This window comes from Gobius niger (assembly GCF_951799975.1).
Source record: "Gobius niger genome assembly, chromosome: 1".
NCBI classification, from domain to species: domain Eukaryota; kingdom Metazoa; phylum Chordata; class Actinopteri; order Gobiiformes; family Gobiidae; genus Gobius; species Gobius niger.
This window is the reverse complement of record NC_136852.1, coordinates 34,462,132-34,477,624: the sequence shown is the minus strand read 5'-3', so window position 1 is coordinate 34,477,624 and position 15,493 is coordinate 34,462,132. Positions and strand designations below refer to the sequence as shown.

At 43.7% G+C, this 15,493-nt stretch overlaps 2 protein-coding genes across 2 annotated transcripts in view; both read right to left on the bottom strand.

Annotated features, from left to right (window-relative positions):
* LOC306968139 (uncharacterized protein) overlaps nt 1-6,827 on the bottom strand; it is a gene marked incomplete at its 3' end in the record, with an annotated part of 87,910 nt that extends 81,083 nt beyond the window's left edge. The window contains exons 1-3 of the mRNA XM_079563447.1: nt 6,358-6,827; nt 4,302-4,378; nt 3,527-3,587 (exon numbers count right to left, since the gene is read on the bottom strand). Of these exons, the coding sequence (XP_079419573.1) occupies nt 3,527-3,587; nt 4,302-4,378; nt 6,358-6,682 (463 nt within the window). The 5' untranslated portion in view covers nt 6,683-6,827. The remainder of the gene's footprint in view (nt 1-3,526; nt 3,588-4,301; nt 4,379-6,357) is intronic.
* On the bottom strand, nt 1,679-3,472 carry LOC306966840 (uncharacterized protein). The gene has a single exon (XM_079561656.1). It carries the CDS (start codon nt 3,433-3,435, stop codon nt 1,870-1,872), a length of 1,566 nt encoding a protein of 521 aa, XP_079417782.1. The 5' UTR covers nt 3,436-3,472; the 3' UTR covers nt 1,679-1,869.
* Nucleotides 6,828-15,493: the final 8,666 nt, after the last annotated feature.

Below are 15,493 nucleotides of genomic sequence, written 5' to 3'. Positions count from 1 at the left end.
GTGTTTCATTTGTATCTCTACGAGACACAATGGCTGTTTCTCAATTGCGAGGATCCGTCCTCCGTTTGGCCACTTTGTTGACGTCCTCGGTGGCGGCTCCTCCAAAACGGAGCGGAGTGTCCTCTCCCTGCCGCCTTTGAGCTCAAATGGAACGGCCTCCGGAGCGGCTGCGTCAGGTCACGTGTCAATCTATGCTCATTAAAACAACTGTTTTATAAATAACAGAGGCCAGGAAACTGTTTATGTGGAACACAACTTTTTTTAAAGTGAGTTCAAACTAATAAAGTTTTGCGAGAAAAGAAAAAAGAAACTATGCTGCAGCGCATCATGGGTAATTTCAGCTCTCCGAGGCAGCGGAGGATCCACTGCTGTATCCTTCGTAAATGAGCCAAACGGAGGAGTCGAGCTGCGAGGGGTCCAGGTGAAATGGAACACCACTTGGCGGCGCCGTGATGACGCAAATGACGTCCGAAGTGGTCGAGACGCCGAGGATCCTGGCAATTGGGAAACAGCCATTGAGAGTATGCAAGCCTCGAGCAAGTCCGAGTCGGTCATGGGGTCAAGTCGAGTCATAGCTTTTATGAAGCCAATTCAAGTCTTTCTTTAGCCGGCAAGTCACCTCAAGTCGCAATTTTCAAAATGTGTTTAATCTACTTGAAAATAACAAGTGCTTTCTCAAGATATAGCGATTTTGAAAATTTAGGCTAAAATCAAACTTTTTGATTTGGATTTATAGTGTAATATCTAAATCACCACAAAAATTAAAAATATATATATATTTTAAATGCTCCAGTCTCGGACAGCATTTTAAGGAAGGGGGCCCGGGGGGGCTACTTAAAAAAAACTTTTAATAACTATAAAGTCACAGCAAGTCATTGAGAGTCATTGGCCTCAAGACCAAGTTATGTCTCTCATGTCACAAACAGCAAGTCCCAAGTCAAGTCTTTTTAGAGCTTTGGTCTAAGTAAGTCTCAAGTCCCAAAAATTGCGACTCGAGTCGAGTAATTTGACTAAAGTCTCCCACCTCTGGACAATACTCAACTTAAACCGCAACAGAGACATACTTTCATAAACTATGGTAGTAAGCTTTGGAAAACAAGCAGGAATAGAAGGATAACTGGGATAACTGCTCGCCCTGAACAGGGAAAATGGCGTCAGAGCGAGGCCTGACCACAACAATACTACTACCCAGTAGAGGCTGGATTCAAACCCACAAAGAAAATGTTTAATTGGGGGGGAGTGACAAACGGAGGTCTATTTGAATGTATGTGTTTAATGTGTATGATGGTAACGCGCTGTCAAGACGCCATCAAGGGGCCTGTTCTCTAAGATAGAGTTAGATCTAGCCAAAACAAACCCCGTCTACTAGCCTGCTGTGGGTACTACTTTCTACTAACAGTAGACAAGAGAACAAGGCTTAAAGTACTTTACGTGATAGTTGTATTTTCTTCATAACTCTTAGTCATAATTCATAATTCAACAGTTGATTTTCTATAAAAACTCTAGATGCATAACTGAAAATGTACAACTTGAACCTGAAAATGGTTGGCAGTTTGTGCTTTAGTCCACTTAAAGCTTCCTTTAAGAGCATGGCTGGGTAGAACACAATGACAGCACACCATGTTGCCAGCCTGAAGAAAATCTGAAAACTTCTTATGAAGGTGAAAAATAGTTGCTGAAGTGGAGCTATTTTTGGACCTTCTAATAATCCAAAGTTGTTTCCATCAAATGTGACGCTCTACTCAGAATTAACATTCAAAGCTCAACATGTAAATAACAGACAACTTCTAACGAAATTATGTTTTTATAAACAGAAAGGCACAAAACTGTACACATTGCATTTGGATTCCTCTCCCAAGGCAGCTTTTGTCATGAGACATCGCAGCTGTGCTTCTTGAGCTGCCTGGAGTCTGAAAAGCCCCGGCCACACGCGGCACAGGAGTAGAGTTTCTGTCCCGTATGAACCTGCATGTGAGCCTTGAGCTGGTTGGACTGGTGGAACTTCTTCTGGCAGTACACGCACTCGAAGGGCTTGTCTCCGCTGTGTATGCGCATGTGCCTGTAGAAGTTCCCGTCGGTGCGGAAGGCTTTGCCACACTGCTCACACTTGTAGGGCTTCTCTCCCGTGTGGATGCGCTCATGCTGCTTCAGGCTGCTGGACTGGAAGAACCTCTTCCCGCACACTTCGCACACAAACGGCTTGTCACCGGTGTGGCTGCGCTGGTGGTAGCTGAACGAGTACTTGTTGTGGAAAGACTTTTCACACACCCCACAGGTGAACTCCTTCTGCTCACTGTGGCCTTTCTCATGCAGTTTGAGGGACCATGCGGCAGTGAAACCTCGCAGGCAGATTTTGCAGCTGAAAGGTTTGATCGCAGCCCTGTTTCGGCGGCGAGGTTGTGAGAACCCCTGCAGCCCGTCTGCTTCATCCCGGTTGGCGTGGACATACTTCTGATGAACCTGCAGCCGGCAGTTGAACAGAAAGGTCTTGCCGCACAGGTCACACATGAAGGGCTTGGTGGCGCCGTGGATGAGCATGTGGGACTTGAGCTTGTTGTTGTCGGAGAAGCTCTTGCCGCACTCCTGGCAGCTGAAGGGAGTCTCGCCCGTGTGGATGCGGATGTGCCTCTTCAAGTTGTTGTTGAGGCTGAAGCGTGCGCCGCAGATGTGGCAGGTGAAGGGCTTTTCTCCGGTGTGCACCACGCTGTGACGCTTGAGGGCCGTGCCGGTGCGGTACGAGCGGTTACATACTGAGCAGACAAAAGGCGTGACACCCGTGTGTTTCCTCCGGTGCACCGTCAGGGAGTGTGCGTACTTGAAGGTTTCCTCACACTCAGAGCACTTGTACTTCTTGGTGTTTGTGTGGACCATTTGGTGGAAGCGGAGCGTATCTTTGCTCTTGAACTCTTTGCCGCAGGTGGCGCAGCTGTAGGGCCGCTCCTCGGTGTGGACCACCATGTGGCAGCGCAGCTGCACGGAGCTCTTGCAGGTCTTGTCACACAGGTGGCACTGAAAGTTGACTGGCTCCTTGTCGTGGCGCACACGGTGGTTCTCCAGGGACTGCTGCAGCCTGAAGCAGCGCCCACACTGCTCACAGCTGAAGGGCTTGGGTGGAGCCTGCTGGTGGCGTGAGAGGTGGTTCTGCAGAGACTGTTCCTTTCTGAAGGCTCTCTTACACTGAGGGCAGGGAAAGGGCAGCGGTTGCTTCACCCCGTGATTCTGGACATGCCTCTCGAGACTCTCCTCGTCCACAAATGTGCGCTCACATTGCGCACATGGGTAGGGCTTGAAGTGCACCTTTATGTGCTTGTTCAAATCTTCTTTCCAGTGAAATCCCAGGTTACAGAAATCACAAAAGTAGCGTTTCACAGTCTTCAGAGTTCTCCCTGAAACTCGACTGGCCACAACTTCCACTGGCTCTGTGTCCTGAGCCATATCCGCCACAGAACCTGCAATAGACAGTCAGTGGTCTTCAGTGGGGGAGACATTATGAAGAGTGCGTCATATACATCCTTACATGTGTAGGCTTTTGAAGAAGCTCTTCTCTTCCTCTTGGGTCGCTCGGCTGGAGAGCCATCAGGAAAATTCTGTTAGAACACAGACAGGGTTCAGGTGACATCCCAACATTCAAAACAGCCTATAGCAGAGGTCACTAAACAACGGACCTCAGTCCAGAGCCGGACCCGAATCAGACGAGCGTCTGTCTGCGTGTGCGTAATATCTCCCCCACTGAACCCATACAAATACAAAGTGGTATCATTGTGGACATGCCAGACTAACTCTGCTTAGCTTCGAGGTCTGGGCAGATCAGGTATTCACAATGTGCTACAGCCTGTCACTGCAGTTTCTTAACAACAGCACGGATTCAGATTCTTAGTTTGACTGTTACTGAAAAAACATTGATATTCAAATAAATAATGCTACAAAGTGCATTTCTTGGTGAATATTGCTTGCAGTATTTATATGCTGAAAAGCACAAAAATCTTCCTACGTCTGAAAATGTGTCATCTTCATCATGATTTCAGCTTTAATGGATTTTTTAATGCTTATTACATAAATTTGTTGGAAAACACAGAAGCCTATCCTGCATTAATTACAGAGGAAATGTTGTTCTTATTTGAAGAAGATTGATGGTGGGCCCCAACACAATACCAAATGAGAACACTTTCGTGTGGGGAGTATCTGACAGCTAATTGTGATTTCTGCAACTGGCAACACAAGGAGCGGGAGAGTTCTCACACATAGGGCAGGCAGGAGGTGACTGAACTTCAAACTTACAAACCCCAATCCCTTCCACTCACCGGGCTGGAGTCAGGGCTATGGGGGGCCTCCAGGGGCCCAGGGTCTGGATCAGTGGACACAAACAGCACAGGAGCCTCTGAAAGGCAAAAACACAGAAATCAGAATAGGGGCTACACAATTATATCACAAACAATATCGCCACCCAATATGAGGCGACGCAAAATCTGTATCGCAAGAAGCCACAATATATCACGATATGACTGAAGTCTTCCATCGGACTGAGATCCAGAATTTTGTTAACTCAGCACAATTCACTGACCCAGATGGAATAATCTAACTGGTTTTGAGAAAGTGCCACGAAGCTTTAGCAACGCCTCTGTACATTCTATTCAAAATTATGCCCCTAGCCTGGAAAATGGCACACGTGACACTGATCTACAAAAACAAGGGGAATAGGTCAGATCTGCATCTGATGATCTCTCACATCTGATTCCTGGTGAAATTCTGTCATCAACAAGCCAGGCACTGTAAATGATTGTCTGCGTTATGCTGATGACACTGCACTGTTTGTTGCATCCCAACAGCTCCCTCTAATGGTAGAGAAAGTAAATCCACATCTTCTGGACATTGCTAAGTGGGCTGAAACGTAGGGTATGCAATTTAACCCAAGAAATGTTTCTTTCCAAAATGCAAAATACAAATATTGACATACAATCCCGCTGTTGTTCTATGTCAATTGTTGTCTTCTTACCATATTTTACCATCTTATTTATTTTATTTTCTTATGCACGCCCCCAATAGGCTTATAGTTTAAAGTTTTATAGTTATTTTTTATTTAGATTCTGTGTTATATGTTTTACGTTGCACGTCTGCACCAAGAACAATTCCTTGTTTGTGAACCTCTTCTCAAACCATGGCAATAAAAACGATTCTGATTCTGATGGGCTGATTCATGGGCTGTCCAGTCGATATGGTTAAAGAACATCTCCATATAAGATTCTGGATTACAAACGACCTCAAATTTGACAAACAAGTGGACTACGCCTGCTGGAAGGTAGCATCTCCAATGTTCCTCCTTCGCAGACTCTCCCTCTCTGTTAATGACAAGGATCTATTAACAAGACTGTATAAATGTTATATTCTGCCTCACTCTAAAAGTCACACATAAACCGCTTGGAAAAACAATGTCGAGCCATTAGGATCATACTACACTATATTCCTATATGCAACCACTTACAGATGGAGACTCTTGAAGAACTCAAACTGGCTCCATTAAAACACAGGAGAAACTTTGCAGTGATGTGCTATTGTTACAAGCTGTTACGTGGATTAGGGCCAAGTATCGCACATCGTTAGAGCGATATCATTTTTTGACATTGTTGTAATTTTATACATCGCTGGGGACACGATATAATGTATGTTACGCTCAGCTCCATCAGAGCAGCATAAACACTGACTGAAACACGGGGACAAGTTCAATGAAATGATGCAAATTGCTTGAGTAGATGATATTTGCAAGGAAATTAGTATGGCGCAAAAGAAAAGAATGAAACATCATTGCTTTAATCTTCCAAATAGGCGTAAGGCTGGAATTATGAAGTAATTTGCCCCATTGTCAGTTATATCCTCAAATACATCGTTATTGTGATATTTCTTTTTAATATCGTGATAAATCCCTAACGTGGATTACTCCCAAACTCCAGTCCCTGCCAATCATTACAGCACTCCTTTTTTTTTTATGATTTAACAAAAACTTTATAAGTTCTAAAAGCACCTCGATTAGCCTGCATCTTGTGTAATCATCTCATTTTCCTTTTAGATCAAATGAATAGGATTATTATTATGAATAATATTATATTATGAATAGGATATTTTCCAAGTATTTGGTGTTTTCTTTCTTGGTGAATATCCTGGTGATCGGTGACGCATAGCTGAAGCCTTCTTCGTGCATTCAAACACTTAACATTTGATTGATTGATTTTTAAATTCGAAAAATCAATGGAGATGTAGAAAGAGTTGACTTCCCGCACCGGGCCGAGCCTCCACTGTCAGCTCTAAAACACGTTTTTCCTCCAATATTGTGCAGCCCTAACCCCGGCACCGTTAGTCCCTCACCCAGCAGAGATCCGTCCTGCAGCAGCACGGGCCCGGGCTCCTCAGAGCAGCTCTGCGGGGGCCTCCGCTGCATCGCGCCCTCCAGCTCCAGCAGCCGGGCCCGCAGACACGCCACCTCTCCGGCGAGCTCCGCGGACAGCTCGGTGAACACGGCGTGGATGTCCAGGATCAGGCAGCTCTGGATGCTCCTGAAGTGCAGTGTGTGCGCCTCCTGGATGTCTGGCAGCGGCGCGTCTCTGCCCCAGGCCTCCCGGCACGCCAGCACCGTGGCCTGGACAGCGGCTTCCACCAGCGCCGTCACCGCGCTCGCAAACTTGGGCTCCATGATCGCGCTGGCTCACGGCTCCTCTCACACGGACATGTCTGGACTTGTCCGCCGCAGTCTGCCCAGTCTATGTGCGTTATGAAGCTCGTAACTCAGCGAGGAATAACCACTGAACCAACCAAACAAAACCGTGTTCTTCCGTGTCTGACGGAGCTCTGACCCCTGACCCGGATGTGTCCCAAAGAATGCGAGTGTCGCCCCCTATCGGCCTGGAGTGTGCTTGGATGACAAAGTAGTAAGGAGGATGGTTTAAATACAGGCTGCGTCCGAAACGAGCAGATTGCTAAGAGCTCTTACACCAAACCGGATGTGCGTCAGCGTCCGCCATGGCAAGTTGCTTCCGAATTGGTAAATCAGTTAGTAGTCAGGGACCCAAACTCTCAAAACTGGGTTGAACCTGACACCGTCTGATATATGCTTTATTTGTGTTTTTTCTGTTAACTTTGACCCTAAGGACCAATAATTGGAGGGTCTGCTCTGCTGGAAATATTGCGGAAAAAAATTGTGGCCATTTTAGTGCATGCACCCTGTATTTTTATCAGAAAAATGTGAAAAACGACTTTTTTCCCTCAAATCCTCAGTGGGTTGAGTAGGCTGTCAATAAATGCATCCCAGATACACAGAACACATGTGCTGAGAACATCCACTGAAAAAATCGCTCTTAAAACACATTTCTACACATTTTTGCATCAATTTAATACAAAAAAATGTGTTGTTTTCTCACTTTCTTTCCAATATTTGTATCTTTACTTCATTGGCAATCAACTATTCCACCCAGTTATGGCATCAGTCAATATGCCATTATTTTAAACAGACTGTAGACACATTCCACATAAAAAATGATCAAAATCCAACCAACATTATTGGATCTGTGATGATTTAAAGACCAATAAGTGACCGACAGACTCAGAACCTTGGAACTGTCAAAAGTCACTTTTGACACTGGTCCATATTTTGGTTGAGGCCATTTCCAGCCCATTAGATAATGATTTACACCAATGTATTTGGTATCATTGGAAAGAAGACATTGTCATGTTTCATTTGAGCCCAAAGGTTCTACTCTGTAACAATTACCGTGGTAACCAAAGCTCCTCAGACTCAAATGTGAGAACATTTTTTCACAATTTTCACAAAAAAATGTTTTACTACGTTTAACGCTGTTTCTTCCAGGAACATCACAGACACAAATCTCTGATACTGGGCAACTCTCTAGACTCTGAGGGTTCAGGAAATGTATAACATGTCAGAACTTTCTCAGCTTAAGGCCTCACTGTGAGCCATGAAGTAAAAGAATGTCCACATCATATGAGCCTCTCCCATAGAAATAAGCCTATATCTGCCAGGTTGGAACAGCTGGTGAGACTTTCTGACCAGGACAGGCCCAACGTAACTTGAAATTACATTTAAGGAGAACAACAGTTCTGTATTTTTACATAAAGCTGTTCATCTGTTTTTTATACTATGTAAGTCTTTATCTATCCTTTACTATGCCATATACACAATATACATCTGTTGATTTCACTCCAATATACATCCCTTTAAATCTGTAAAAAAAAATCCTCAAGAATCCAAGATAATTCCAACAGTGTGTCTTTGTAGACACCACATGGTTATGCCTAAAATACTACACATTTGTTATACATTAGATAGTAATGTGGTTGGTAATGTATTTGCTGAGGAAAACTGCTCTGAAGCTGGATTTTCCATAAACCACATGTTTACAATGAACAACAGCCTTTTTACTGTTTAGTAAATTAATAAAGTAAGTAATTTGATGTAGTCCGTTCACTAAAGTTGGTTTACTACATTACTAATGCACGGCACAAAACTAAAGCTTAGGGCTCGTCCAGGACTAAATCACAGAGGCAGTCGTCTGAGCAAAACAGTCCATACTGGATTAAACCATTTCTCTTCGCTTTTCTGAAGTTGTTTAAGTTCTTTGTACATGTTAAAATTGTCACACTTTAAAAAAAAATATATTCATGTATTTCAGTTTTGGTCATAAAGGACCTGCATCATGCTCTTTTACTCATTCCAAAGTAAACTATAAACATTTATATGATATATTGTATCTCTATTTGTGAGAAATATAAGTATTTTCTGGGGTTATATTTCCAACCCGGAAGACAAGACACTTGGACTCAATTAACTCCGCCCCCTCTCTGCGCTCATGCAACATTAGCAGTAAAATAAATCTAAATATCACAGCAATAAGTGAAGTTACTTCATAATGCAGTTATAAGGACTTGACGTCTGCCTGACATTATCGTTAGGTAAGAAAAAAGAACAGGCGTGTCCAGAGTAGGTTAGAAAGAGTTCCTTTTTCACATCCTTCAGTGCAAACATGATGTCTGTTCAGACGCTCAGGGGGTGCGTTTGTTTTCCCGCAGGGGCAGCGCGGACGTGTCAGGCACTTCCTTTTCTTTCTTTTTTTAAAATTAATTAACTTTTTTTTACAAATTAAAATCGGGTTTTCCAGCAGAGGGCGGAGCTGCTCAGAGCAGGATTCAGGAGGATTGCTGAAAACTGTGAGAATGAAGCCAAAAAACACTCTGGGGGTGTTTTTGATTAGGAAATAGCACAACAAAGTCGATTTTGCATGATATAGCCCCTTTAATGTTGTGTAATTTATTTATTTTATTCGCTGGCACATTGAATCGGTACTACCCACAAGAAATGTGCTTTATGAATGATTAAATAAAAAGTAACTTTTATGACCAGAATCTCTAGGCGCAGCCAGGGACCGAAGGGTTGCTGGTTTGGGAACCTCAGGATCTCATCTCTGCTGTTTGCAGATGATGTTGTTCTGTTGGACCTTCAGCTGCTCTGGTTTGCAGCCGAGTGTGAAGCGGACGAAATTAGTTACCTTCACAAGATGGCTTGGGGTAAGGCAGTTACATGGGAGGAGCTTGGAATAGAACCACTGCTCCTTCCTGTCAGGAGCGGCCAGATGAGGTGGCTCTGGGACACATTGGATGGACTATATCTCTCTGTGGCCAGGGAATGCCTCGGGATTCCTTCAGAAGGGCTGGAGTTAGTATTTGTGAAGAGTGATATCTGTGAATCTCAGCTTTGACTGCTGCATCCATGACCAGACCGTGGGTAAATTGTAAGAAAATGGATGGATGGGTGCAAACCTGGGTCAAAGGGCTTTGCACAGACGAGAATCCAGTAGAATCCAGTTCCAGTACTCTAAAACACCTCAGTACTTCTAACCTAGCTTCTGGCTCAAAATCTAGAGATAGCTCCACAGGCAGCGTGATGGCTCTGCTCCTGACAGGTTTCTCTGAAGCTTGAAGGATGAGTCAAATGCAGAGGGTAAATTTGGGAGTCTATGAATACATTAAATACTATACTGGACTCCAAAGAGCATTGAAAATATTATTATTAAATATTATTAATATAAAGACAAATGCCATCAAGAACATTTCAGACATTGTAAAAAGTTGTGGATCAAGTGAGGCTGAAAAGTGAACCACACAAGGCAGGACTTGATCACCTCGACTGGGTCGTCTGGATATGAGTGTCTGATGTAGAAAGACCCAAAGTACACAATGACTCCAGGAAGGTCACTATGGATGTTTCTGAGTTGCACCAAGTTTGTTAGCACTGGCCTGAATATATTAATACAGGAGGAAGAGGAGCTGACCAGTGCAGGACACCATGCTCTGACACAGGGACAAACCCAGGAGGCGCTGCACTGTTTTCAGAACAGCACTGAGAGCAGGCTGCCAGGTTTCCTCTGGGTACTCCTGATCTCCAAAAACATGCTGGTCAGGCAGCACGCTCAGTCGCAGCGACTCAGGGCTAACCCACAGAGCCGGTTCTTCCTATACGCAGACTACGCAAGGTGCGTAGGGCCCCCGCGGCTGCAAGGGCCCCGCATCTCAGTCAAACTACCGTGTTGTTTCACTGATTAATCAACGTGTTGTTACGGGGACAGGCTCTGACAGCGCGCACTCACTCTCCGCCTACTTCGCCACATATAACACCAAAACGGAGCAGTCTGAAGTGGATGATCAGGAGAGACCGACCGCCTTCCCCCGGTCTCTTCCAAAGCGCGAGTGCTTCTCCGCTCGTGTCCCGCTCGGCCGTCTGTCTCCCGGTGCTCGTTTCGCCTCATGCGTGGCTCCTCCACGGCTGCATCACGTCCACGTGTCCCGGCGCAGCTCTCATGTTTTCTCTGCTCAGACTCGGGGCATCGGCTAAAACACTCATTTAAACTCTCTTCTTGTTGTGTCTGGTGGAGAATCAGGACAGTAGTTTGATGGATAGACGAGAGTAAAGCCGTGTCTGTGGCCTTTTTGTCTCAAAGAGGAGTTGAATCCACACGGTTCTCACGAGCACAGTAACTTACAGTAACTCTGGTTCTCTGAATGTGCACAGTCTATAAGGCCTGCTACTTTTTTCGGATGAAAGCAAATTTTGCATGTCATTCGGAAATCAAGGTGCCAGAGTCTGGAGGAAGACTGGGGAGAAGGAAATGCCAAAATGCCTGAAGTCCAGTGTCAAGTACCCACAGTCAGTGATGGTCTGGGGTGCCATGTCAGCTGCTGGTGTTGGTCCACTGTGTTTTATCAATGCAGCTAACTATCAGGAGATTTTGGAGCACTTCATGCTTCCATCTGCTAAAAAGCTTTATGGAGATGAAGATTTCATTTTTCAGCACGACCTGGCACCTGCTCACAGTGCCAAAACCACTGGTAAATGGTTTACTGACCATTGTATTACTGTGCTCAATTGGCCTGCCAACTCTCCTGACCTGAACCCCATAGAGAATCTGTGGGATATTGCGAAGAGAAAGTTGAGAGACGCAAGACCCAACACTCTGGATGAGCTTAAGGCCGCTATCGAAGCATCCTGGGCCTCCATAACACCTCAGCAGTGCCACAGCCTGATTACCTCCATGCCACGCCTCATTGAAGCAGTCATTTCTGCAAAAGGATTCCCGACCAAGTATTGAGTGCATAACTGAACATAATTATTTGAAGGTTGACTTTTTTTGTATTAAAAACACTTTTCTTTTATTGGTCGGATGAATTATGCTAATTTTTTGAGATAGGAATTTGGGGTTTTCATGAGCTGTATGCCAAAATCATCAGTTTTAAAACAATAAAAGACCAGAAATATTTCAGTTGGTGTGCAATGAATCTAAAATATATGAAAGTTGAACTTTTATCATTACATTATGGAAAAGAATGAACTTTATCACAATATGCTAATTTTTTTAGAAGGACCTGTAGACCAGTAGTCGTCCTAAATCCCAGTTGGACAATGGCTTAGTGGTTAGTGATTCTGATTGATTGAATTGCGGTCATTATTTTCCACTTCTGCCCTGCTTTACTGTACAGTGGAACTGTTTTTGGCCGTAAATAGGTCCGCCCTTTGCCGAATAACCATGGGATGCTACTGTAGGGCCCCCATGTGGATTTTTGCTTAGGGCCCCAGAAGGGCCAGCACCGGCTCTGCTAACCCAACACCTGAACACAATGTCAGTGTATAATTATACACTGACAAAGCACTTACTTATACTTATATCCTGTGGAGTGCAGTTTCTTTTAGAACATCGTTAAAAAGTGCATTCATTTCTGTTATTCAACTTACTGTATTTTTCGCACTATAAGGCGCACATGAAAGCCTTTAATTTTAACAGTGCACTTTATATCTTGGTGCGCCCTTTGTATCAACTTCTGTCTGTGTTTACACACCTACAGGTTTACAGGTAAACCAGCATTAATTAGTGCGCCTTGTATTCCGGTGCGCCTTATTTATGAAAATAAACATTATCAGTGATAACGCGCCTTATAATCAGGTGCACCTAAAGGGGCGAAACACACGGTAAACTGTGAAACTAATATATGATAGACTCATTACATGCAAAGTGAGACATGTATGGCCTTTATTCATTATACTTTGGATGATTATGGCCCAGCTTGTAAAAAACACAAATTAAAAATCCTAAAATTAGAATATTTTGAAAATGCCATAATCATGATAACAAACAAAAGCTTGACATATGCAACTTTGTCACGATTCTATATCATATATTAGTTTCACATTTTAACTTGAATTACAGAAATAAATGAACTTTTGAACGATATTCTAATTTTCCGAGTTTCACCTGTACTGTTAAAGGCTACAGAATACGGATATATATGTTTTCTTTTACAATTTAAGATACAGCTTATATGATACAGAATAATTATAATTTTTATAAATGTAATTTCAAGTTACGTTGGGCCTGTCCTGGTCAGAAAGTCTCACCAGCTGTTCCAACCTGGCAGATATAGGCTTATTTCTATGGGAGAGGCTCATATGAGGTGGACATTCTTTTACTTCATGGCTCACAGTGAGGCCTTAAGCTGAGAAAGTTCTGACATGTTATACATTTCCTGAACCCTCAGAGTCTAGAGAGTTGCCCAGTATCAGAGATTTGTGTCTGTGATGTTTCTGGAAGAAACAGCGTTAAACGTAGTAAAACATTTTTTTGTGAAAATTGTGAAAAAATGTTCTCACATTTGAGTCTGAGGAGCTATGGTTACCACGGTAATTGTTACAGAGTAGCACCTTTGGGCTCAAATGAAACATGACAATGTCTTCTTTCCAATGATACCAAATATATTGGTGTAAATCATTATCTAATGGGCTGGAAATGGCCTCAACCAAAATATGGACCAGTGTCAAAAGTGACTTTTGACAGTTCCGAGGTTCTGAGTCTGTCGGTCAATTATTGGTCTTTAAATCATCACAGATCCAATGATTTTGGTCTGATTTTGATCATTTTTTCTGTGGAATGTGTCTACAGTCTGTTTAAAATAATGGCATATTGACTGATGCCATAACTGGGTGGAATAGTTGATTGCCAATGAAGTAAAGATACAAATATTGGAAAAAAGTGAGAAAACAACACATTTTTTTGTATTAAATTGATGCAAAAATGTGTAGAAATGTGTTTTTAGAGCGATTTTTCCAGTGGATGTTCTCAGCACATGTGTTCTGTGTATCTGGGATGCATTTATTGACAGCCTACTCAACCCACTGAGGATTTGAGGGAAAAAAGTCGTTTTTCACATTTTTCTGATAAAAATACAGGGTGCATGCACTAAAATGGCCACAATTTTTTTCCGCAATATTTCCAGCAGAGCAGACCCTCCGATTATTGGTCCTTAGGGTCAAAGTTAACAGAAAAAACACAAATAAAGCATATATCAGACGGTGTCAGGTTAAACCCAATTTAAAGACATTTTGAGAGTTTGGGTCCCTGACTATAGGAAGTAGTTAGGAAAAGGAGCCTTGATGCTAACTATCATGGCCACTTTAGCATAGGGACCTCTGATGCTAACTAACCGGTGATTAGGAGCTATGTGCAGGGCTGCCAACGCTTTCACCGTGAGACACACGCATTTGAGTGCCTTCACACGCTCTCACGCCACACTCCTCATATCACACGCTCAACCAAGACATAGCCTACTGACTTTCTGACTTTTTGCAGTGAGCGGCTGCAGACGCTTTATTTTGTCTGTGTGCCTGTCCAGGCTCCTCTGGTGATGTGTCGGTCGCGAACGATCCGGCTCTGAACGAGTCTTTACAGTGGACGATATATGAACGGGTTCGCGGAGGTGAACGGCTCCTTTTTTGTATTAGATGTGCATGCTTATTTTGCAAAACAAAAGTCACTGCTGGAGTGGGGCGGATGGAGAGAGGAGTGGCAGAGGGACTGCGAATGCACGTGATGCAGGATGTGAGCGCGGCCTGTGGAAAAGGGGTTTTAGAGCGCGGCTCCGGGAAACAGCGAGAGAGCGCCCGAACGCTCCCAGCGCCAGCTCTCCCGGGCCATGGGAGAGAAAAAGGCGCGTGGGTTCCGTGAGTGACAAGGCGGCTACAGGAGCCCCGACACTCACATCTTCCACCTGTTCACTCAGCTCACTCCACTCTTGGCCGCCTCTGAAGCGACATCACCGCGCCGCCTGCCTCCTCCTCCGCCCCGGTCACCTCCCTCCACCGCAGCTCGGCTGCAGCTCCACGGGGAGCTCAAAGTGAGCAGCATAAGGCAATGAGTTTGAGAAATAAAAGTCCTAATGAAATAGGCCTAATAAACAACAGTTACAGAGGAGATCGCGCCGAAGCTAGACCTCTTTCACTTAAGTTTTTTTCCCCCCTCTTGCACGAGGGAGAGATAAGCAGAGAAAGAGTAGTTATTAATCATATTCAAAGTTTTATCATCAAGCATCCTCTAACATACGGTAAAATACAGGGATCAAATTTTCAGATTTTCTAAAGCTTGTGCTACTTGCTTTTTGTTGGTAATAATTATGACTGACGCAGAGAAACAGAGATAACTAAAAACACTGAAATAGAAGTCAAACAATGCCTAACATAAATGTTTTTAAAAGTGATGCCAAGTTTAAATATATATTTTTAATTGACTAATATAAAATGAATACATTATAATAACAGGAAACACGAGTTAAACTTATCACTGACTTCAGAGCGGGGGATGTTTTAAATTTGTTTCTGAGCTGCATGTTACTGACTGTCCTTAATTATGCACAATGCTTTGTGTCATAGTATCTTTTGGCAGGGCTGTAACGATGAAGGGGCCTCTGGGCATTTGCTGAGAGGCCCCAATTTGAAAGGGGCCCAGAAATATAATTCTTTAACAGCAGTAAATAGACCAGCTAAAATTATTATTGATGATCTAAAATGCACCAGATTGCAGGAAATCATATCTGAATTTTAAAAAAATTCTTGGGGGAGGACCCCCAAACCCCCCCTTCAGAGTGCCCTCCCACATTTTCAATAGGTACTGAT

Bases quoted from the DNA above. Each gene is read 5' to 3' on its own strand.
- LOC306966840 (XM_079561656.1), bottom strand. From the start codon at position 3,435: ATGGCTCAGGACACAGAGCCAGTGGAAGTTGTGGCCAGTCGAGTTTCA.